This window comes from Vulpes vulpes, chromosome 14 (assembly GCF_048418805.1).
Source record: "Vulpes vulpes isolate BD-2025 chromosome 14, VulVul3, whole genome shotgun sequence".
NCBI classification, from domain to species: domain Eukaryota; kingdom Metazoa; phylum Chordata; class Mammalia; order Carnivora; family Canidae; genus Vulpes; species Vulpes vulpes.
In genome coordinates this window covers 34,743,518-34,768,878 of record NC_132793.1, presented here as the reverse complement: position 1 = coordinate 34,768,878, position 25,361 = coordinate 34,743,518, and the positions used below count along the sequence as shown (strand labels likewise).

General features: G+C 38.7%; 1 protein-coding gene across 11 annotated transcripts in view; it reads right to left on the bottom strand.

Annotated features, from left to right (window-relative positions):
- Window positions 1–25,361, bottom strand: part of PLCB4 (phospholipase C beta 4) — a 414,226-nt gene that overhangs the window by 165,631 nt on the left and 223,234 nt on the right. For all 11 annotated transcript variants that reach the window (XM_072736376.1, XM_072736375.1, XM_072736379.1 and 8 more), the window contains one exon: window positions 4,475–4,573. In XM_072736376.1, coding sequence (XP_072592477.1) covers window positions 4,475–4,558 — 84 coding nt within the window. In that variant the 5' untranslated portion in view covers window positions 4,559–4,573. The remainder of the gene's footprint in view (window positions 1–4,474; window positions 4,574–25,361) is intronic.

The window sequence follows — 25,361 nt, the reverse complement described above, 5'->3', positions numbered from 1 at the left end:
TCTCTCATGAATAAGTAAATAAAATCTTAAAAACAAAAACAAAAACCCAATTCCCTCCATCCCATCAGGCACATTTCAAGTGCTGGACAGCCACATGTGGTAATGAGAGACATGAGGACTGACCATCTTCATCATGCAACTGCTCTTCTGGTGACCACCAATCTAGAAGGATTATGCAAGATTATGCAAAAGTAAAGGTCTCAGGAGAGTTTGGCTCCCTTTTTACCTCAAACTCTCACTTCCAAAGTGCTCAGGATGAGAAGGTACTAAAATTTTGTTTGCTTGTTTGGCTTGAAAGAAAAAAAATTAAAAACTTTTTTTTTTTTTTTAAATTTGGAGAAAAGGCATGTGGAAAAGAGGAAATGGGTGATTTGGAAAAGGACTCTGAGGAGGAGATTTTTAAAAGTAAGGAAGAGAAACTAGAACATGCCTCCTAGTGGAGGAGAGGGGCAAAAGGAGAAGACAGTGACAGATACTCCCTGGCCAGGCTGGCTAAGAAAATTTGTTTGGTACAATCTCTGACATTTTTTTTTAATATTTATTTATTTATTCATGAGAGACACAGAGAGAAAGGTAGAAACATAGGCATAAAGAGAATCAGGCTCCCTTTGGGGAGCCTGATGCGGGACTCGATCCCAGGGCACTAGGATCACAACCTGAGGCAAAGACATACACTCAACCACTGAGCCACCCAGGCGTCCCAATCTCTGAACTTTAACCTTGAAGTGAGTCCAGTTGTGTGCTCTAACCCCCCTTTGCTACCACCAAATCTTATGTGGAAGTCTATTTTGTACAATATTCTTGTTCTTGGGATTTGATGATATATACAAAAGATTCAGAGAGCAAAACAAACCAGAGCAGGGAACAGTCCTGGGAATAGAGAGGTATGAAGACACTGAGGATATGAACCATCAGCAACAAAGTGTCAGCAGGTAGGAATTCTAGGAAAGACTGGGGTGGGCCCGGCATCACCAGGGGATAAGGCCTTCAGCCTTTTAATAAGTAATCAAAAGAAAGCCAGGAGATTCTTTGAGCTGGAGACATTTGGGTTGCGTGTGTTTAAAAAGTACTGCTATTTCTTGCCTCTGCAAGAGAAAAATCTCTGCTTTAAAGGCTGAGCAAGTAACAAGCATCCCTTAGGAAACAAAATACATTTTGCATTTCAAGAACTTATAAGTCGAGTTAGATAAAAAGCAGCAGACTTACACAGTGGCATGGGGAGAGCATCACGGACTACAATGCAGGCTGCTATGTTACACAGTCTCTAAAAATTTGGCCTACCTCAAAAGAAATACAGAAATAATAAAATAGTGCTTAAATGCAGTTGCACTTATTTCTTGCCATTTCTTGGCAAAAATAGCAAATACTTTTAAAATAGTGACTAGCAAACACTTCTTTTTTTCTGACCTAGTACCTGCTCACTCTCAGCTTGACACCCTTCCCCACCCCTGCCTTCTTTAGACATGTAGGTGGAACATAATTTAATATTTGGGTGATCCCTCAGGTCCTCATGATAATGGTAGTTGTCATATGGTGCTGAAGGCATTTATGCCACTTCACAAATGGTCCCTTTGCTATATAGTGCTTTTGGGATGTTCCAGTTGTGTTCCTCTCGCTTGCTATCAACTCATTTCCCATGGCTGTTCACACAGACAGTAGAAACAACCCTTTTCTGCTTGCATTCTGTTGCCCTCAATATTTCAGTAGCCGTGGCTCCAAAGAACTGAATCTTACATGATTGGGGAAAGGTAATTAAAAGTAGTTACGGTCCAATTTCTAACACTGTGACTTTCTTGTTTGAGACGTTGTGATGAAGAGAGGCATCGATTTCATGAAGTGAAAACTTGTTTTGCTGAAAATCCTGATAAGATATCACTTAAAGCTGAAAGCCAAGCTGGGTTACATTTAATATTTGTTCAAGATTTTGACTATTACCTCATTTGCAGAGGAACCTGGGAGAAAAAGCAATTGCCTTTAGAAGCCCACGTAAATCAGTGTTTTCTACATATGAGTTGTGATGATTAACAGCTAAAGAAAATCATCCTGAGAAATAAAAATAATCTCTAGTTCATCAAATCACATGTCACTTGATAAAGCATAAAAATAGTACTTTTCTCCTCTAATGTGTTTCTTCTTATATGACAACAGTCAAGATACTCAGCCAGTGATTATATTCAATCTCTTCAAAATGACCTTCTCTGAATTATTAGAAGCCATGCCATATTTTTACATAATCCTATAGACTTCCAGTGCTTGGGATGCTGACTGAAGAAACTGCCAATTGAGGGCACTCTAGCAGATGCAGGGAGTGATGCCCCACTAGCTCAAAATCAAGGGCAAAGGTCATTATCTTGGTGACTCTAATATCTAACCTGGATATGGCTTACCTGGGAGAAATGCTTATAAGTGCTTCTAGAAAAGCCAGTCCTTGTCCTTCTTTGCCACTCTGGGTAAAGTGGATAAAAGTTGTCAATTTCAATAACTTATACTTTGTATTAAGCCTAAACTCTATCAAACTGTTGATATTGGTCATTTTTTATCCAAAAAATAAAAACTGTAACACGATTTACCGATTTACCCTGATATTTTAAACCTGTTGAGGTTCAGATCCGCATACAGATCTCAAAGATTATCAAGTACTCTCATCCTTTCACTTGCTGAGAGAAGGAACAAACAAACCAGACCAAGTTGGAAACAATTCTAGCTAAAATCCTCTGTAATGCCACATCCACAGTAAGTCTGGCAGTTGCAGGCATCCTGCTGGTCTAGAGAGAAAAAGGAAAGTAAAATATGGTATTTGCCCTCATGAAACTCAAAATACAGTAGGAGACATAAAAATAGTAAATAAAATGTGAATGCAATGTACTATGTACAAGGATAGGTTAGTGGTGGCACAAAGCAGTTATTAATTCTTATTGAATGGGTCAAGGATGATATCAAAGAGGTGACTTCCCATCTGGATTTTGAAAGATGAGTAGGAGTTCACCGTCAAACTTGGAGGAACAAGTGCATTTTAGGAAAAGAGAGCAGCATACATAAACCATGTAACAGAATAGTACCTTGAGGGAATTACCAGGGGATTTTTATGGCTGAAGTAGAGACTATGTGTAGGAAACTGGTGGGAAGAGAGTCTGTGGAGTTAGGTAGGAGCCAGATTAAGGAAGACCTTGTATTTCACTTTATCCCACAATAGGGAGTCATGGAAGTATTTGAAATAGAGAAAAAAAAATTCTGATTTTTATTTTCAAAAGATTACAGTCACAGCTCTGAATGAGAGAGAAAAAAAAAAAGAACAAACAGAAAAAGAGTAAGAGAAAATTGCCAAAGAATTAATAGTGGTAGCCTCCAGGAGCGGAATATTTTCTATGTCTTCTCATAGCAGAACAGGGTTAGCTGTTCCTTCCAAGAAGGAGTCAAGTTTGTCCTATAAATAGCTGTTACTTCAATATTTTAATTCAATACAAGAATAGTGACCACACTGAGGCCCATCCTTTGCCTTTCTCAATTTTGTTTACTTACAAAGCAACTACGCAGTATAAATCTAGAGGGTATTAGGATACACATTTTGGAAAAACCAAGTCTACAAGTACAGAGTCACGTCAGCCCAGAGACCAGAGACCTCATGAAAAGCCCTGACAATCTGAACCTCTGAGTGGGTCACCACAGTCAGCCACCACATACATTCCAGTGACTTTAAGGGAAACCAATTCCAACTTTAGATGAAATCTTAACAAGTTTTAGGTTTCCCTTTGACTCACAGGCAACAGTCTCCCCACCCTCTCTTCCCCAATTCACCTCAACTTCAAGTACAACCTAAGAAAAGCAATGCATTTACAATGCTGATGAGGCTTCAAGCATCAACCCAAACTGTCTGAACAGATTGGTGGCCCCAAGCCCCCGCTTCTATATAAAGTCTGGAGCCACAGCCACCTTGCAAGGGCACAAACAATAAGTAATCGAAACAGGAGCATCCAAAACTTTGATCCAACTGTTCTGTGCAAATGGAACAAGCAAAGCAAGTGACTAGCGCAAAGTCCAATCACTATTCCATTTATAACAAATACAAAGTTCTATGTAGAAAGTCTGCCAAAAGCACTTCATTAGGCAAAAACTGTTACTACATGAAACCCATCTGTAAAACCAGGGTAATAATAGCAATGACCTTATAAGGTTGTTGTGAAGAATTAAACAAATAATGCACACAAGTGCTTAGAAGATTGTCTGGCATACAGTGAGCACTCAATAATTATAGCATCATTATCATGATTATATCTGGCACATGGTAAGTGCTCAATAAATTACAGTATCATTATCATTTTTATTTTATCTCATAGCTTGCCTCTTTCCAACTATTCCAACTTATTAATCTCAAAGATGTTCTTACTTATGTCAAAGAGTATTTACTCAATATTGTAATTAAAATGAAATAATTAGAAGAATGTTTTGAGAGAAAAGATTAATAATGCTTCTTTACCTCTTCATATCTGTCAAAAATGGCTCCTTCTTGCAAAAAGGAAGGAACTTCCTTCTGCCAATTAAATTCATAAGGTTTGGCCATTATTATATGCAAGACCTAAAATGAAAAAGAATATCTTATTAGTGTACAAAATTTTAAAACAAGCAAAGCTCAAAGGTTAATCATTTTATATTTATGCGTTTGCAAAAGCTCTTCTTCATATGCATAGAATAAGCCCATAAATTGTCTCTTTCTTCCTCTTTCCTTCATCTGATTCCAACTTCCCTCCTTGTCTCTGAACCTGGGGAAATACCATTGGCCCTTGAGTAACACAGGTTTCAACTGTATGGGTCCATTTATACGAGGATTTTTTTTTAAAATAAATACAGACAGTACTTAAAAATATTTTATCTTTCTTAGGATTTTCTTAACATTTTCTTTTATCTGGCTTACTTTATTGCCGGAATACAATATATACTACATATACAAAATATGTGTTAACTAACTGTTTATGTTATTGATAAGGTTTCTGGTCAAAAGTAGGTTATTAGTAGTTAAGTTTTGGCAGAGTAGAAAGTTGTGTGTGAATTTCTGACCACGTGGAAAGCTGGAACCCCTAACTCCCACATTGTTCAAGGGCCAACTATAATATCTACAAAGAGGTGATCAACCCGAGGTAATCATTTGGAAAAATTCCCCTCCCTCTTCAAATCATACAAAATAATAAGATATATATTTTAATCTGATGGCATTAGAGAAAAGAAACCACAAACCTGACCCTATTTATAGGAGAGGCCTCTGCAAAGGGTGGGTAGTTCTGCAAGCCTATACTATGAGCTTGAAGGTAGACGCATGAACAGAGGAGCCCATTGGATGAGGGGTTGCAGAATCAAGTAGGAGAAGCTGAAATTCTCTATTGCTCCTGATTCTTTCAATAGCCCTCTCACCCCTTCCTCACTTGAGCCACTTGGGGAAGTAAAGAATGTCTGCTTTCTAATATGGGCAGCATGTGTGACACTGAAAGAGAGCCCAGGCATTCTTCAGGGTGACTGTTTGCACTTAGGAAGAAGTGGGCACTCCTACCCACACTTCTTAGCATTACACACCATGATGTACCTGTAGTAAGTTGCAAGCAGGACATCTTAAATGAAAAGTGCAGCATCTGACCAAGAATCACTAAATACTTAAGCAATGTCAAGAACATGGAAGATGGACACCAAACCCAGTAAGTAGAACTGACACCCTAGAAAATAGAGTTAACAGGACAGACAGAACTTGGCTTTGGCTTAAGTACAGCAGATAATTGCAGGAGGAAAAGTATATTCAGTTCTAACAACATAATTAGTCTAGAAATTTAAAAAAGATTGTTGAAATCAAACTCTTAACAGGTAAGCTGAATTATAAAGAGAATTAAGATGAAATGCTGAGCCCAGAGATTCTCCAGAAGGCAACACAAAAGGCAAGCACAATGGGAAAATTTAGAGAGCTGGAAAATGAAAGCTGGAGGTTCAACCACCACCCAAAAGAACAGCTTCTTCTATTAAAAGGAGAGAGAGCAGAGCCAATGGAGGGACTAATCAAAGCAATGTGAAAGAACACTTCTGAACTGTGAATATTTGCATATTCAGATGAGTCTTTTTTGATGTATATTTTTATTGGAGTTCGATTTGCCAACATATAGTATAACACCCAGTGCTCATTCCATCAAGTGCCTCCCTCGGTGCCCATCACCCAGTCACCCCATCCCCCCCACTACCCCTTGTTTGTTTCCCAGAGTTAAGAGTCTTCAGTGTGAATATCTGAGTCCTCAGTTGAAAAAAGTCCATTGATGTGGGGCACCTGGGTGGCTCAGTCTGCCTTTAGCTCAGGGTGTGATCCTGGGATCCTGGGATCCCATCCCAAATCAGGCTCCCCACAGAAAGCCTCCCTCTGCCTGTGTCTCTGCCTCTCTGTGGGTCTCTCATGAATAAATAAATAAAATCTTAAAGAAAAAAAAAGTCCATTGATGCAAGCAGTATAAAGGCGAGGGGATAGACAAATACCTAAACATACCTTTGGCGGACACTGAAAACAACAGCTATGAAGAGAAGTCACAAAATTCCTCAGAGATACACAGAAAGAAGACAATTCAGAGGCGAGTGACAAGCACACAGAAATCAGGCAACTGTCCGTAATATGGCAACCTCAAAGGTATGAGGGACAAAAGTTTGGAACTTGAAATTGTGTCCAATCAAATCAGCTTAATTTTTAGGAGAAAATGGACTTGCAAGATAGCAGAAAGATTTAATGACCTACTCTGAAAGAGTTAAGGTATTATATGATCTGTCAAGAAGAAAAATAAATGTAGAGAAAGGATATGGGAAGTAATGTGGAGACAATGAGAGAAGAAAAAAAGGGAAAGTTTACTTATTATGCAAAAAAAGGATAAACTATAATAATCTTGCTCCCAAATTCCTGATTATATCACTACAGAGGTTATAGCAACTGAAGTGGTCAGGGGTGGGGGTAGGGTGGGGGGAAGTATGGACCAAAGGGAGATAAACCATTTTGGGAACAGAATATCAGTATTTAAGACTCTAGACATTAGCAGAAAAATACACATTTAAGATTTTTCTATAGGTAATTAAAAATGGAAAGTAAAACTTGCATATTATTAGAAGGGAAAAGAGAACAAAGAAACATGAGTCTCCTTTAAAAAGAAAACAGATGTAGGGAAGGAAGGGGAAACAAACACACTATAAACACAAAACACAAGATAAAATGACAACGTATCCCTAGCTATAATACATATGAATTGGTTAAATTCACTTATAAAAACAAAGAGGTTTTGACATTAGGTAACATTATGGTTGTTTGCCAGAAATATTTATAAAATAAAAATAATACAGGAATTTTGAAAATGAAGGGATGAAAAAATGATCTAACAGCCACATACTAGGAAGGAAAGAAAGCAGGTGTCCACAGTAACATATCAGCCAAAACAGATTCAGAGAAAACAGCAAGAGACAGTGATAAATCATATTAGGAAAAGCGATGATCACAATGATTTAACAGTCATTAACATTAAAGCATGTGAGTACGTAGCGTCAGGACATATACTGAAAAACTGGTAAAATACAAAGAAATTTGACAAAGTCACAAGTACATTAGGAGACAATGAATGATTCTCAGAAATTAATGGAATTAGACCACAATGTAAGAATATTGAGGATTTGAATATTACACTTACTAGTTTAATCAAAACAATTTAAATGACTCAATTCAAGTATGTTACTGAATTCAGACATGCCCCTCCCTCTCTCTTTACATATATATACAGATACAACATATATATGAGTCCTGAATGTAATAGATAATATATAGCTATCTATTATTATATGTGTTCTTCATCCCCTCTTTGTACTCCAGCTACTCCACACATATAACAATCTCAGAATCTAATCATAATTGGGCCATAGAGGAAACCTTAGCATTTTTTCAAAAGGCAGAAATTAGGGTGGTCATGTTCATTGGCCACAACTAGGCCAACTTACAAATTGAGAGAGTGCATTTTTTTTTTAAGATTTTATTTATTTATTCGTGAGAGACACACAGAGAGAGGCAGAGACATAGGCAGAGGGAGAAGCAGGCTCCATGCAGGGAGCCGGATGTGGGACTTGATCCCGGGACTCCAGGATCACCTTCTGGGCCAAAGGCAGATGCTCAACCACTGAGCCACCCAGGTGCCCCCTTTTTTCTAATTTTTTAAAAAGATTTTATTCATTCATGAGAGACACAGAGAAAGAAAGGCAGACATAGGCAGAGGAAGAGGGAGAAGCAGGCCTCATGCAAGGAAGCCAATGTGGGACTTGATCTCAGGAACCCGGGATCATGCCCTGAGCCAAAGGCAGATGCTCAACCACTGAGCCATCCAGGCATCCCTGAGAGAGTGCATTAAATCTATACACATACAAATTAAACATGAACATACATAGACTTCTAAATTGTTATGCAGTAAAGCAGAATAGTCAAAGCAAAAATTATAAACTTCTCAGAAATGAAAGGTAGACGCATTATACAATAAATATGTAATATACAGAAAAATTGTCTTAAAAATGATTAGTAAAAGTTAATTGCTTTCTGAATATTCACATATGAGATAAACATTTGGCAAGTACTGGGGAGACCGAAGGATGGGGAAGGAAAGGATGAGGGAGTATAAACTCACAATGTACATGATGACAAGGGAATGTAATTACAAAAGAAGAAAAACATGTGACTGAATACTATGTGTAACTTTAACCAAAATATCTGAACACCTAAATGAAGTGGATAGGTTTTTCAAAGTTAAAATAAATTTGACTCAAAAAAGGAAAATACTTAAACTGGTAAGTGACCTTGGAAGAAATTGTAAAAACAATAAAAGATTAGACCCAGATAGGTTTATGCGTGAGTTCTACTACATGTTCAAAGGAAAGGCAAATCCTACATACCTAACATTTTTCCCAGGACATAGGAAAGAAGTAAGTTACTACCTGACTCATTTCACAAGTCTCATGATTGGGTCCTGACAAGGACACTATAAGGTAGGTTAACAAAACACCACCCAAACCTAGAGTTCAATTCTCACAGAGAAAAAATTCTAGCTAGAATATGAACAAATCCATCCTAGAAAGTGGCTAAAAGAAGAATTTGGGGTGTTTCATCACTGAAAGCAGATCAGTGTGATTCACTACCTAAAGAGATTAAGGAGAAAAGTCTAGCACATGCATATCCTGGCATACTTTACAAAATGAAGTCAACCTGAATATGAAAGGTCTCTAACATATACCTTTAAATAAAAATAGGAAAACACAATGGTATGAAATATGAACAGTGTGATAGCATTTACCTAATACACGGCTACAGAATAAGAACGGTATAACACCACCTACATAAATACACACCTAAGACAAATCTATATACTTCTCTAGGTACATTTATGTGTATATAAATAAATTATTAAAACATCTGGAAATGTATGGGGCACCTGGGTGACCCAGTTGGTTAAGCGTCCAACTCTTGATCTTGGCTCAGGTCATGATCTCGGGGTCGTGAGATCAATCCTCATGTCATGCCCCTTGCTGCTGAGCATGAAGCCTGCTTGGGGTTCTCTCTCTTCCTCTGCCCTTCCCCTAGCTCATGTGCTTATGCTGTCACTCAAAAAAAATTGGAAATTTATGACCCTTATCTATTTCTGGGGAGGAAAAAAAGATTGGAGCTAAAAGTCAAGGTATCTTTAGTGTTATCTCTGTAATGCATGTTTCTATATTCTTGCACTTACATGCTGTAAATAGAAAAGAATGTAAATTTCAAAAAGGAAAAAAAATGCTGAAATTCTACAGATAGGCAGATGCATTCTTTTTTAGTCCCAAATGACTTAAAACAGAATGCATTAAGTCATGTTTCAAGGTAGCTTCCTCACAACGGCCACCACTGCTGTTTGAAGGAGGAACTACTCCATTGATCAGGCTAAAAGCTGAGAAAGCGGCACAAAGGGCATTCCAACCAGCCCAACTGAGGTAGGAAGCAACCCTCCATGAATCAGCACCACGCCTTCCCATGGAGAGCCAAGATGAGCCAGGTGGCAGACAGTGGGAGAAGGGAGAGGTGCTTCTTCCCAGTCCATGTGTCTGTATCCCCAGTAAGGACTGTAATTGGGTCTTCCTTCTTCCTTCTCTCTGTTTTTATCAGTTTGTCTTTCTCTGTGTCTCTCCAGGTCTTTTTCTCTGTATTGGACAGACAGACAAATACACACAGTCCCCTCACCTAAGGTGGCTTAGAAACAAGCTTCTGATAGCAGGATGTGCATTCATGCTATCTATGTCACAAAACAGATCTACCGAGCAAAATAGAGTTGCAGACCCCCTCAGGCTGTCACGGATGTGTTATTTCGTGATCTGTAATGAGAATAACCAGCTACAGGGAGCTAAGTGACAACACTGAAGACAGATGACAAAATCACACAGTGGCCTCCCTGGTTGACCAGACTTCAGAAATCAGTGGGCCATACATCTCTCCTTTGTAGAACTTTGTGTTCTGTGATCTTTTCACTCCTGCCAACCATCCCTTTTAACATCTCCCTTTGTTTTTATTTTAAAGAAAATAGCGACGACAGGCTTCTGATAAGAAATGCTCATATTGGAAATGAAAGCTTCTCTCAATCTGCATCATCTTTCATTGGTTTAACTGGTTCTCCCAGGATCTTTTCGGCAAAGGACACACAACATAGTCCTCAGTACATGATGTCTCTTAGATTTCACTACTATCTTTACCACTAAAATATTTACCTTGAGCTCGGGTACGAATTTCATCACAGCGGTCTCATTATGGGAAGGACTTTGTTGGGGGGGTTAATGGGAAGAGGGTACTTACTTCTGACCTCTGAAGAGACTTGCAGCGGAGTTAGTAGCTCATTGCATAGCTTACTTTTTAGAGCTTCACGGTTCCAAACAAGGTAGGAGATTATTTTCACAAAATGATCCTCGTATACCCTGAATCTCCCAAACCTTTAAACTGGCATGTGGAGGTTGTTCTTTGCACTCCCTCTGAAATATTGTCCTGGGCCTTGTATCAGGAGCAGCGGCTGGCTTACTTTATGTAGATGGTACAACTATGACCTACACTCAGAAATGCTGGCCCAGCCTTCACAGCAGTTTGATCTAGGTAATTGATTTTAAAATGGGAACAAATTGATTTTAAAATGGGAACACGTCGCAGTTCAACGGATTCCAAAGAAAGTTAAAGGGACAGTTACTTATTTTAAAAGGCAAGAGGTGGGTAGTAGCCACTCTATGACTATGTCCTGTTTGCAATTATCTCAAAGCTCCACATAGCAGCTGATTAAAAAAGAAAGAAAGAAAAAAAATGAAATGAAATGAAAACGCTTTCTCTGTACCATGCCAAAGCCTCCTCTTCTTAAATTCTCTGACTTACCTACTAACCAAGGCCTCACTCACTTCCGCAAGACACCTCAGGGTTCAATTGCTTCCTCCACCTCCCGAGCACCCACCATTCCCCCCACCCCCCACCTCTCCCTACAGAGCCCACAGGAAAGGTCCTCCTTCTCCTTGAGGGACACAGGAAGTGAAGGAGAATTTACACAAAGAATGGACCTGTAACTGGGCACCTTTGTCCAGAGTAAACACAGGAGTGAGCAGCTACTGGAAGGAGGCCAGTGGGCTTTTAAATAGTCTCATTGTTTCTCAATTCTTATGCAACTGGAATGGATTAGCTATTGCACTGGCTGCAGAGGAAAACCTACCCACTGGGGAGCTTGGCAGGGAGGGGATAAGGAAAGGAGGGGAGTCCTAGAATGCCTTACTTCATGGCAAGTGGCAAAAAGTGCCTTCTAAAGACAACGATGAGAAACTGAAAGTGTCAGTACAAGGTCAACCTGGGACCTCAGACAGGCTAATGGAGACCAAATCTCAGATGCTCAAGGTAAGACATGCACATTACGCATGAAGACAGTCTTCTATCCATTCATCCATTCAGGTGAGGAGAACTGAGGAAGAACAGTTCTTTATTTGTTGCCCTATCCACCCTGCATCTTTAAATCTGCTTTCTTGTCTCCCTGGCTGGACCTACTACCTACAGTCTTCAAGACTTACAGAAGACTTAGTCTTCAAGAACTTACAAGCCTACCTATCTTAGACACAGTGGATCAATAATGGAGTCAACTCTGCCCATTCCCCCACGACCTCCCCAGTTTAGTCAAAACTTTGGTAAAGAAATTTTTGTTTCTGGACACATGCCTTGTGTTCTGGTAGAGAATGAACAGGGAGAAATCAGGTATATTTAAGGTCCTGGGTACGGTAGGCTGAATAGTGCCCCCCCCCCCCCCTGCAATGATACCCACATCCTAATCTCTAAAATCTGAGTGTTACCCTTACATAGCAAAAAAAATTTTTACAGATGTGATTAAGGTAAAGATCTCAAGATGGGGAGATTATCTTGGATTATCCAAATGGGGCCTCAATGCCATCATCCTAAGTGTCCTCATAAAAAGGAGGCAGAGGGGGGATTTGACACAGAAGAAGATGAAGCAATGGGACTACAGAGGCAGGGACTGGAGAGAAGCCACCACAAGCCAAGAAGTGCTGGCAGCCTCAAGGAGTTGAAAGAGTCAAGGGATGGACTCTCCCCTCTTGCCTGGAGGGAAGTGGCCCCACAAACACCTTCATTTCAAACTGCTGGCCTCTAGAACTGTGAGAGAATGAAGCTCTGTTGTTTTCAGCCACAAGTTTATAGCAATTTTTTGTGGCAGTCTGAGGAAACGAAGATTTCTACAATATATCTTTCCCAGGATCCAACTGTCTTTTAATAATTTTGCACCTCCATAATAAATACAAACTTTAAGTATACCTTGTAGCTTCCCCCAAACCAACCAAGACAGTAGCCATTTTTTGTTTCTATTTGTGAACAAATAAATCCATTTGAAAAATCGCTTGCTTCTACATGGTAACATATAGCTCTCAAGCAAACAAAAATGCACCATGGCTCACATATGAATTTTTTAGTGTAACTTTTATCTTCAACCTAACAAAAAATGTTCCAGAAAAAAATAATCCCTTCCCTATCCAACCATACAAATCCCATTAAACCAAATAACCCATGACCTTAAGTGACCCCATGATGAGAACAACTAAGGTTGTTTTCCAGAAGAACACAGAGGGTTGGAATAAAATTTCCACTGACTTAATGTGAATTAGTTGATTATCAAGCACATTTCAACATCTTGCTCTTCACAGCCTTTAAATAAGATACCTTTATATTTCTAAAAACAGATGGACAGCTATATTGGATCACCCAGAGCTTTTGAATAAATGGCTTCTCTTCAATGTAGACTCTAACTTGACACTGATATATTGCATCATTAATGACAGTTTTCCCCATCTACTAAAAATACCTCCTCTTTCATCAAGCCATTAAGTAGCCTTTTCCAAAAGCACATAAAGGGTGCAGGATAATGTAAATGATAATAGGCAATGCTGTTCAATACTTGGGGGTTAGGGCATTCTTATACCATTTGGCAAAAAAGAAATTTTCAACCCATTTCTATAGCCTTGAAACATCCATACTCTGATCTAGTAATTCTACCAGTAAGATTTTTCCTACGTAAAGGCATACAAAATCTATGGACAAAGACATTATCATGCTATATAATTGTTGTGTGTGAAGTCTCCTCGTGTACAGTCAAGATTTTAAATCTTGAAAAGGAGAACATTTTAGATTTATTAGTTTCTTCCTCCTCTACTCTTGCCAGGAGTTCTGGTGGAAAATGTGGACATTATTTAAAAATCGATTTATATGATAAAAATATATATTCCTGAATATATAAATTACAGTCACTATAAGTATTTTAAAACACACAGAAAGTATTAGAATATCACCTCAAATTCTATCACTGAGGTATAGCTACTACTTGCATTTTGGTTTATGTTTTGCTAATCTTTTTCTTATTAAAAAATGTGTATATAAGCTAACTATATATATACAAAACATCCAGAAGATGCTTGATTATCAGAGATATTTAGGACCAGCTTAATTTGAATATAATGAATAATCACTGACATATAATACAATATGTAATGACCAATCTGCAAAGAAATTAGAATATGATGAAGAATATAATTTTCCAAGAAAAGAACTGGTATGTTTCAAAAGATTGTTTGGATATTGGTTTTTTGCATATAATAATTGTCTTGGAAAGGGCATCTGAATTCATGTGCCAGCTTCCCAAGAGCCTCTTAAATCCAGTGAGTGCTGAAGCTGTATTAAAAGTAGTTGTCTATCTGATGCCTGGGTGGCTCAGTTGGTTAAGCTTCTGACTCCTGGTTTTGCCTCAGGTCATGATCCTGGGGTCCTGGGATCGGAGTCCCTCATTGGGCTCCCTGCTCAGTGGGGAGTCTGATTCTCCCTCTCCCTCCATCCTTTCCTTTGTTCGTGCTCATGCTCTCTCTCAAATATATAACGTCTTTTTAAAAAATCAGAAGAAAAGGTATTTGTCTATGACTGGGGGTCTCTGACTTGATGATGTCTTGCTACTCACCTCTTTCTGGAGTTAATTTCCACTGAAGGACTCCAGCAGACACCCAGCTTAAGGAGCAATACTGGTGGAAGAAGCTGAGAGAAGTGGGGGCCTATCTACTTACAATGTCCTCTGTGGTGTCCTAGTCCAAATGTTTGGTGTGAATCCCTGGGTTACAGTACTTTGATCTTTCAGAAACCAAAGATATAATTTGCATATTAATGATTTTATAGTCGTGGGTTACAGACATGACATCTAAAAATAATTTTTTGTTCGGTAGGATGTAAGATAAATTGACTTTTAGAATGTGAAAATACATAGTGTGTGGTAGAAACGTGGAAAAGGGGATATGTAAATTAATTTCATGTAACAACAAATCTATTTTAGCAGGACTTTTTTCATATTATAAAAATTCTGCAAAGTAAAAGCATTTTACTTCTTCTGTATCTCTGAAATAGAGTACCTATTTTTACTAAGGGGTTACAGCAAACAGCAAAAGTTGTTTTATTACTACTGAGTATGTAAGATAAATAGATTTAATTTCATCTGCCTTGAAAATTCTAACAGTCCTGAGAAACCAAACAGGCAAACCTGAAATACTTGTAAACAAGGACTGGGCTTTTTTTTTTTTTTTTCCTCTCCCTCTCTCGTATGGAAGAACCATCACTATTTTCAAGGCCAGAATATATGGTGGTATGTATAGTTTTACAGCACAGAAACAACTTCTCCCTTAGTAGCAAGTTATTAGCTACACACAAAAATGTTTGGAGAGAGTTCAGCCCTTCTCATTCCCACAATAAGAGCTCTGATAAGGTCTGAGGAATAGAAAACAAAATGGCAACATGACAGAATAAGTATATTAAGTACATAAAGATGGAGCTCAAACATAAATTATATAAATCGTGGTCTCTCTTGGATCTTGTTTCAGGGTGTTTCTGATTATGCAAAGATTGCAGCCTGTAGCTTTTTCCTTGGAGAGCCGAAGGGTTCCAGCATGGGGACTATGTGTATGGGGTCTTGGACTGACCTCTTTCTCAATCTTAGTTTCTTCTTAACTAGAACGTTCTTTGAGCTACTGTTGATAATATCTGGATAACGTGGGGAGACTCAAGTCGTTTGGGGACTCAAGGCAGGAGCACAGGGGAAAGGCCAGAAAAGGCTTATGTTGCGTGGGCTTGCCTTAGATCAGTGGTTCTCAAAGTGTGGTACCTAGACAGTAAACATCATCGGGGAATTTATCACGAATGCAACAATTCAGGCTCCACACCCAGACCTCTGAATCAGCAACTGGGGTGAGACCCATAACTCCATGGTGTGTCCAGCAGGCCGGGTGATTCTGATGTCAGGTAAAGTTTGAGAATAATAGCTTTGGATCAAGTCTTCCTCAAAAGAAAAAGGAAAAAGAATTTAAAAAAAAAAGAGGAAGGAAAAAGGATCTTTTGATCTTCATCTATGGCCTGGACTAGCTTACGGGGATCTGCTAGGCACTTGGGACTAAAGCTCAGGTGTGAAATAAAGACAGTCCATTTGTCTAGAATGTGCACTTGTTTCAGGAAGGCTATGGAAAATCAAGGATATGGAAATTCTGTGTCCTGATACTTACTCCCTACCACGATCAAGAGTAGATACCAAGGTGGCCCCAAGCAAATGAATGATTTCCTCAACCAGTTCTTTCAAGCTTTATCCTTAAGGGTTAAGGCTGAAGAAACCAGTGAAGGGTGACATGTGACTTGAAGAAAGCAAACAAAGGGTGGCAGAACCAAAAACCCAACATACTATTTAATCTACAATGTAGACAGTGCAGTCACTTACCAAGTAACTTTTAGCACTTCCTACTTCCGGCCCAGACCTTTATGGTCCCTGATAACTATGAATGTTAGTATTTCTCCTAAGAACTCAGAAACAAATTGAGGAAATAAAGATTCACCCAGCAAACTCAATCTTTAAAAGGTTGCAATTAAACAAAACTGCTGAGGAGAAAGATCACATTAAAACATGAAGGTTCTAGAAGAAACATGCCCTAAATGGCAGTGAAAAGCAGCGTCATCCCAAAAGATGCTCAAAAAATATCACTTTGCTATTTGCATTCCTCTCTGGATTTATTCAATTTGACTTACTGTCCCAAATACATGGAGCATTTTGCATTTTTCTCTTCCTTATCCATTCCTGAACCTCTCCTTTTAAACTTGGTTAGTTCTGCTTATCCTCTAGGTATCAGCAAGAGAAACTTTAGATACCACTCCTGTATCTTCACTTCAACACTCTGTACTTCAAACCTTTGTAGAGCTCACCCTGCTAGGTTGTAAGCATTGCTGTTTACCTGTATCTCCTCTATAGGAGGAACTCTGGGAAGGCTAGTTTTGTTTGCCATTACAGATCTCCTTTGACTTATAAACCCACCCTAAGTTGAAAATATCATAAGTGGAAAATGCATTTAATATACTCAATCTACTGAACATCACAGCTTAGTCCAGCCTACCTTAGACATGCCCAGAACACTTAATATTAGCCTACAGTCAGGCAAAACCATCTAACATAAAGCCTATTTGATAACAAAGTGTTGAATATCACATGTGATTTATTGAGCACTGTATTAAAAGTGAAAAACAGAACATTTGTATGGGACAGAATGGTTCTGAGTTTATTGGTTGTTTACCCTCATGATTGCATGGTTGCCTGGGAGCATGCCACTACCCAGCAGAACAAAAAAGCATTATTTGCATAGCACTAGCCCAGGAAAAGAGCAAAATTCAAAATTTGTAGTACAGTTTCTACTAAATGCATATCACTTTGATACCACTGTAAAGTAGAAAAATCCTAAGTTGAACCATCCTAAGTTGGGGACCATCTATAGTGGGCACTCAGTAAATATAGGAAGAATGAATGAATGCTCTGTGCAGGAGCTTCCAACCAAGCCAAAAAATAGCCAAGAACAATAAACTCTTCTCTTGTCACCCAAATGTACGTCAATACCATTTCTGTGTGCACCTGCCCTTTCCTTAAAGATCCTTAAATGCTGTTCCCAGGTTCCTGTTCCCCAACTCACACCCTGCTGCCTTCCTGGTCCCTGCACTCCTTGGTGCCTGGCTGGAACTCAGCCTATAGAATGAGTCTCCACTCCTCATCTGGTTCTGTAGTAGGTTTGTCCTATGAATCACTTCTTGGCTAACTGTACATCCCAATCCCCATCATGCTGGGTCCAGCCCTTAAGCTCAGACTTCTGACTATGGAATCCCCTTGAGGATGACTCAGATTGGCACGTGGGTCCTCAAAGGTGGGAACATACCCTAGGCATGTCCTCATGGAGTGTGTGGTTTTCTTTTCCATAGGGACTGCCTCTTTAGAGCAGACCTACTGGAATGCTCCTAAGTTGCCCAGCCCTCCATACTTTGTCCTTCATTTGCCCTTAGACTGGCTCTACCACAATTATCAGGCAAAGCATCACCATCATGAATCACACATGTCAAGAGAGAAAGTGATCTTCAGATGCTTGATTTTGCCTTAATTATCTGAATATTTCAAAGGAAAAATTTTTATTTTATCTTTGCTTAAATAATCTAACTGAATGTTGCCTTAGGCATATGTATGGGATAAGTCTGATGACTACAAGAAAGGACTTCACAAAAACAGGGTAACTGCTTTGGACTAGGAGCAGGCACAAATTCAAGGGCTTGAGAAATCCTTTATTTTAAAAACGATTTTCTTATTAAAATAAACACACAGAGACAACGGACTCTTAAATTTAATCAAGATTCCTGATATTTAAGTGTTCTCCAAGCAAATTTATAAATAGGTCTTTGCTATTATTACACAGGAATCATAAGAAGAGGATAAAGTATAAGACCGCATATTGGAACTGAGTCCAGACCATAAAAGGAGAAAATATTTTTCCTTAGGTTTTGAGCTAAAAGGTATCCACATTTAACACTTTTAATATGTTTATACACACAGTGGTACCACACAACCTGAAAATAACCTGTGGCCAGAGATGCAATCTAAATAAACTCAAATCTCACATAAATTTAATGATCTCCTTACATGTTCAAAATTGTTCCATCTCCATTCTTGAAATGTCTAAACTAAGGATAGAGATTGAAATTGTCAAGATAGCGAGGAAAAAGTGACTTGGAATTTAAGGTTTTACAAGGTTGATATTTTTTTCCATTTGTGCAAATGCTTTAAAAAAATCCACAAACCTTTCTTCCTTGTTTTTTTGCAACTTTTATACCATTTCTCTGAAAGGGAAAAGCAGCAAAATCTTTACCCTCATTTCATTTGTTAAAGAAATGTTATCTTTTCAGGGGTTTTTTGTTTATTTTTTCAAGATGTTGCATTATAATTAACCATTACCTTCAACAAGGCAGAGAATTTACTGGGCATTGGCTTATGTCAGTGAGGGTACATAAAAACTAGGTGTATAAACTATGGGGTGCCTGGCTGGCTCAGTCAGTAGAGCATGCCATTCTTGATCTCAGGGTTGTGAGTTTGAGCCCTACAATGAGTGTAGAGATTACTAAAAAAAAAAAAACAAACTAAAAAAAAAAAAAAAAAAACCTAGATGTACATATTAGAACATACACTGTCTTTGGCTTTGTCTGATAGACCGGCAGGCAACTGAACATTTCATGTTTCACTGTCATTTGCCTAAGAAATACCAGCACCGATGTTCATACTCTTTGAAACAGATCTTACAATGGACATTAGAAAAGTGAATTATAATGATCCAAGTTTTATGGTTAAGTAATTTGGCCACATCCTAAAAAAAAAAAAAAAGAATTGGTCTGACTTTAATTATATATTGCATTGTTTCCACAATGAATATTAAACTAACAGGATCTGTACAGTCTGCTGGAATGGAAGGGGGAGTCCAATAGGAGATAGATGACCTGGATTCCAATCCCAGCTCTGTCCCAACTAGCTGTGGTGTCCTTGAGAAAGACCCTTAAGCTCTAAGAGCCTTAGTTTCCTAGTCTGTAAAAATCAGAGGCCAAAATAGTAATTTTTCTGATCCCTTCTAGCTCTAGTTGGTTTGATTAAACATTATTTGGGCTTCAAATAAATGTAGATGTTATTTAAAAACCCTATATGCCCTTCCTGAAATATATTTTATTTCTTAAAATTAAAGCCACATTCAGATGGCTCCAAGGAAGATTAAAAACAATGGGTTCCTATTGTGTATTGAAGAGCAGCTGACAAGGTAATGACACTGTGACATTTCTACAACAGCTCTTCAGTAGCAAAGCAGACTTTCAACATGCCAAATGCTTGCCCAATTCTGGTAAGGTCAACAGCCTTCAAATAATTGTTCCTTTCATATGATGTGTGCTTTTACTGGATTATTTTAAAAATGTGTTTGCTTCCATTGCTTATATAGAAACTGAAAAACATCCCTCACTCTCACATAGCCCGGAGGCATTGGGAAGGATGGATATCAGAGGTCAGAGAAGTCGGATGTGAAACAATTCCCAAGGGTTCATGTCGTATTTTATTTTAGCAAATGTCTCCAATTTCTAATTCAAGCCATATCAACAGGCTGGGAAAAAGAGCAAAAACAGAGCTTCTTGAATGAAATTCCCGGCCCCTTTGTTAGACAAACCCTTGGATCCCCCGGCCGGTGTCAGTACTAACAAGAAAAATTGCTGAAAATTGCCTGGGTCCTTGTGTCTGCAATCAATTATTTTGTATCTTGAGGGGTAAAGTTTGACCCAGCATATTTTAAAATGCTACAAGATTGCAGGCAAGTTTCAAAGACACCAGGAAGAAGTCAATGGCCTGACCCAGGGAACTAGGAAAATGACATTCTCATTAAGAGAGAGAAGGAGACTTCCAGAAGGGATGAGGAATGAACATGGCTCCTGTTAACCACTCAGCTCTGAACACAGGTGCCAGGAGCTAATGCCACAGAGCACATGGCTCTCACAGTAAGGGCACCTGACATCTATGTGATAGTTACATTTTACCAAGTATTTTCACAAACTCTCTTTAAGTAGAAAATCATAACTCAATGGCAAAATGTGGCAAATGTGGCAAAATTTTCACAAACTCTCTTTAAGTAGAAAATCATAACTCAATGGCAGCCTCAGAAAGTTTAGACTCCCTCAAATTATGGTAAGAACTAGCACTTAAGCCTTTTGATTTTAAACTCTGACCTCAGTCCTTATGATGAAAATTCTTTAAATTAAGGAAAACAGGGATCCCTGGGTGGCGCAGCGGTTTGGCGCCTGCCTTTGGCCCAGGGCGTGATCCTGGAGACCCGGGATCGAGTCCCACGTCGGGCTCCTGGTGCATGGAGCCTGCTTCTCCCTGTGTCTCTGCCTCTCTCTCTCTCTCTCTCTCTCTCTCTCTGTGACTATCATAAATAAATAAAAAAATTAAAAAAAAATTAAGGAAAACAGGGATGCTTCGGTGGCTCAGTGGTTGAGCATCTGCCTTTGGCTCAGGTCATGATTCTGGGGTCCTGGGACTGAGTCTTGCATGAGGCTCCCTGGAGGAAGCCTGCTTCTACCTTCTGCCTGTGTCTCTGCCTCTCTCTATGGCTCAAATAAATAAATAAATAAATAAAATCTTATTAAAAACTCAGTGAAACAGTATAAAAATAGGGCCTCCAATGAAAATGAGAGAAATCTGTTTTTTCTTAGGATTGCATTCAAGCTGTTTTAATAAAAAGTAGTTCAACCACAAATAAGGACAGCCTTCTTAGGAAATGCCTGAATTACTCTCCATATCCAATTTCTCACTGCTAACTCACCCGACAGAGATCCTGCTTACCCCAACTTCCAAATCAGGAGGTATTTTATAGTATTCAAAAGAAAACTAATTTCAAGTTCCTTTAATTTATTTTTAAATGCTTTCATAATTTTCACTCTACAAGGGTCACTCTATCTTTAATTCTTAGCTCTGTTTTTAGAGCCTTCTAAGTGTGACAGAGAAAACTCAGTTTTATCAAAACTTCAGGATCTAACCACTTAGCCCATGGCGTTCATTGGCCTACAATGTTATTTTGAAATACATGTGATGGACATTTTAACAAAATTAATGTGGCTTCTTATATTTAATTCCGATGAAAGCACAAGGCATGATACAGATTTCTATTTTTCCTCTGCTCTAACTGAAACCAACCCTTGAGGTAAAACAGAAAAGGAAATAGGATTCAATTATGGCCATCACATGAATGAGTTAAATCAGATTTTGTGGACAAAACATCTACTGAAGTTTTAAAAACAGGAAAGCTTATCATTAAGGCATATTTTGGCCATCCAAGTCACATGCTCCCATGGCCAATTTTCTTTAAATCAGGGACGCCTAGGTGGCTCAGGGGTTGAGCCTCTGCCTTTGGCTCTGAGCATGATCCCAGGATTGAGTCTCACATTAGGCTCCCCACAGGGAGCCTGCTTCTCCCTCTGCCTATGTCTCTGCCTCTCTCTCTCTCTCTCTCTGTGTGTGTGTGTCTCTCATGAATAAAATCTTACAAAAAATAAAATCATAAAAATAAGCTGTACTCATCACCATTTCCTATCAATTCACTATAAATATTTTAAAATATGGAATCTACCTCAAATATTCTTTTTTAAATAAGAAATTTATTTTTTATTGGTGTTCAATTTGCCAACATACAGAATAACACCCAGTGCTCAGCCCATCAAGTGCCCCCCTCAGTGCCTGTCACCCATTCACCCCCACCCCCCGCCCTCCTCCCCTTCCACCACCCCTAGTTCGTTTCCCAGAGTTAGGAGTCTTCATGTTCTGTCTCCCTTTCTGATATTTCCTACCCATTTCTTCTCCCTTCCCTTTTATTCCCTTTCACTATTATTTATATTCCCCAAATGAATGAGACCATATAATGTTTGTCCTTCTCCGATTGACTTATTTCACTCAGCATAATACCCTCCAGTTCCATCCACGTTGAAGCAAATGGTATTTGTCATTTCCAATGGCTGAGTAATATTCCATTGTATACATAAACCACATCTTCTTTATCCATTCATCTTTTGATGGACCTTAAATATTCTGTTCAAAATGACTTTTTGAGAAGCTAGGCCCTTAAGTCTTTAAATTCAATATCCTTATCTTGCTCCTGATGTTTGTTTCTAAACTTCTCCAGAATTTAACTCCTACTTTCACCCTGTACCCAGCTGACCCTTTTCTCACATGGACCTATTCCTTTTTTTTTTTTTTTTGTCCTCCATCTTTGTTTGCTTCCATTCTCCCTCCTGTGGTGATCCTGTGGTATCACCATTCATGTCTCCTCTCCAGAATTCCACTCATGTTCAACTGCCTCCTAAGACATCTCTACCCATGCTCCCAGCACTGCAGATGTACATGTATGTTCCAACTGAGCTCACTGCTATTAAGTGATTGCTTCGAAGAATCGGTCAACTATCAAGATGCATGTAAAAGTAATCAACACAAAAATCTTCATGGAGATTTAAAAAAAATAAAAAGAAATACAGAACTAAGTTTTTTAAAATTGGCTTAAGAAACAACAGGTATTGGTGAGGCTGAGGAGAAAAAGGAACCCTCATGCACAGTTGTTAAGAATGGAAACTGGTGCAGCCCCTGTGGAAAACAGTTAAAAACAGTACTACCTTACAATCCAGTAATTGCACTACTGGGTATTTATGCAAAGAATACAAAAACACTAATTCAAAAGGATATATGTACCCCTATGTTTACAAAAGCATTTTTTACAATAGGGAAGCAGCTTGAGTCTATCCATTGATGAGAGTGGATAAAGACGATGTGGTATAGATATACAATGGAACATTACTCAGCCACAAAAAAGAATGAAATCTTGCCTTTTGCAATGACATAGGTGGAGCTACAGAGTATAATGCTAAGCAAAATAAGTCAGTCAGAAAAAGACAAATACATGATTTCACTCATCTGTGGAACTTAAGAAACAAAACAGATGAGCAAAAGTGGAAAAATGGAGAGAGACAAACCAAGAAACAGACTCTTAACTATAGAGAACAAATTGATGGTGACCAGAGGGGAGGTGCATGGGAGTATGGGGGAAACAGGTGATGAGAATCAAGGAGGGTACTCATCGTGATGAGCACCAAGTGATATAGGGAATTGCTGAATCACTACTTTGTACACCTGAAACATAACACTGTATATTAAAGAACTGGAATTAAAATAAAAACTGGCTTTTTTATATGAAAACCATCTGAATTTTCATGAACTATGGTAACGGAATGAGCTAATGGTAAAAAGGTTCTTGTTTATACCCAACTGCGGTCTTGGGGAAGACAAGAGATTGATGAAGGAATGGAACCATCTCAGCAAACTCTCTAAGATCCCACATCGCTTTACAGTATTTTGTAAACTCTGTGCCACAATCTTAAGAAGCATATCAACAAAACAGACAGCTGATGACAGAAGTCACACCATTTAAGCAACAATTAACTAAAGAAGTTTCTGGGGATTTCAGAGTTGATCTGACCTCTTCTTATAACTGAGTGGGAACAGAAGGCAAGAACTGGTGAACTGGTTGGAGTCCCCACAGCCCTCCTGGTGGAGCTGGGAAAGAACAATATCCTTGAGCTACTGGTCCAATACACATGCCATCCCCATTCTGACAGTCACACATATTGAAACTCACTCATACAGAAGAGGGAATAATATAGACATTTTGTGTTCATTCAGAGAAAAAACTGCATACCAAAGATTAGTGATCTTCAGAATGTAGACTTTAAATCAACAACAGGAAAATTATTTAAAAATGAAAATTGTGAATTTTTCGATTTCAGTAGCTGCTTCTCATCACTTAAGGACAGAGATGTTCCTCTGTTCTCCGAAGTTATAAAAGGATTGTCATATTGGCTGAGATGGGAATAAATGGCCCTCTAATGACTTTTCAGAAAATAGAGGAGGGTTCATCCATCTCTAGATCTTATCAGCCTCTTTCCAGATTCCTCTGACCCAAAGTAGTCTAAACATTCTCTCAACTGCAAGAATGTAGTGAAAAACTTTTTTGATGTTTATCCTGTGCAGGAATATTAATTAAAATTCAGGGCACCTGGCTGGCTCAGTCAGTGGAGCATGTGACTCTTGATCTCAGGGTTGTCAGTTCAAGCCCCAGGTTAGGTATAGAGTTTGCTTTAAAAAATCTTTAAAAAAATTTCAAGTAATAAACAGACGCAGGGACGCCTGGGTAGCTCGGCGGTTGAGTGCCTCCCCTTTGGCCAGTGCACGATCCTGGAGTTCCAGAATCGTGTCCCACATCGGGCTCCCTGCATGGAGCCTGCTTCTCCCTCTGCTTGTGTCTCTGCTGCTCTGTCTTATGTCTCTCATGAATACATAAATAAAATCCTTAAAAAGAATCTCAAAAATAAAATAAAATAAAATAAACAGATGCAGAATGATTCACTGTTTGGGAAACATTTGTCCAGGTTTGTACTGTATTTGCAAATAGTCTTGCAACTAATAAAAAGCACAACTTTCTACTCCTTAAACAGTCATCATATTGTCTTTGATTTGTGAACTTGAAAGAGTCTTGCGAGAGTCAAGCCATCAAAAAGACCACAGAAAGCAGTTTAGAAAACAATGATTCATGCTGACTACATTTATTAAGATTTTTTTCCACCCTAAGCCAGAACAAAACAGAAAAAAATTCAAAGTTATGGGTTTCAGATTTTGGTCACTTTTGGTCATTTGTATGCCAGTCTCTGGGAAACAAAGAATGTCAACTTCAGGATACCAGCCAACATGTAAATTTTGGGAAGTTGCAGTTTGTTTGCCAAACATCCATCACTTTAATTTTATAAACTGGATATGGTATTCTTACTCAACACTTGTCATAAGCCATTGTATACTGCTTTGCTGCCAAGCAGCTGCTACGTGCCACCCTCA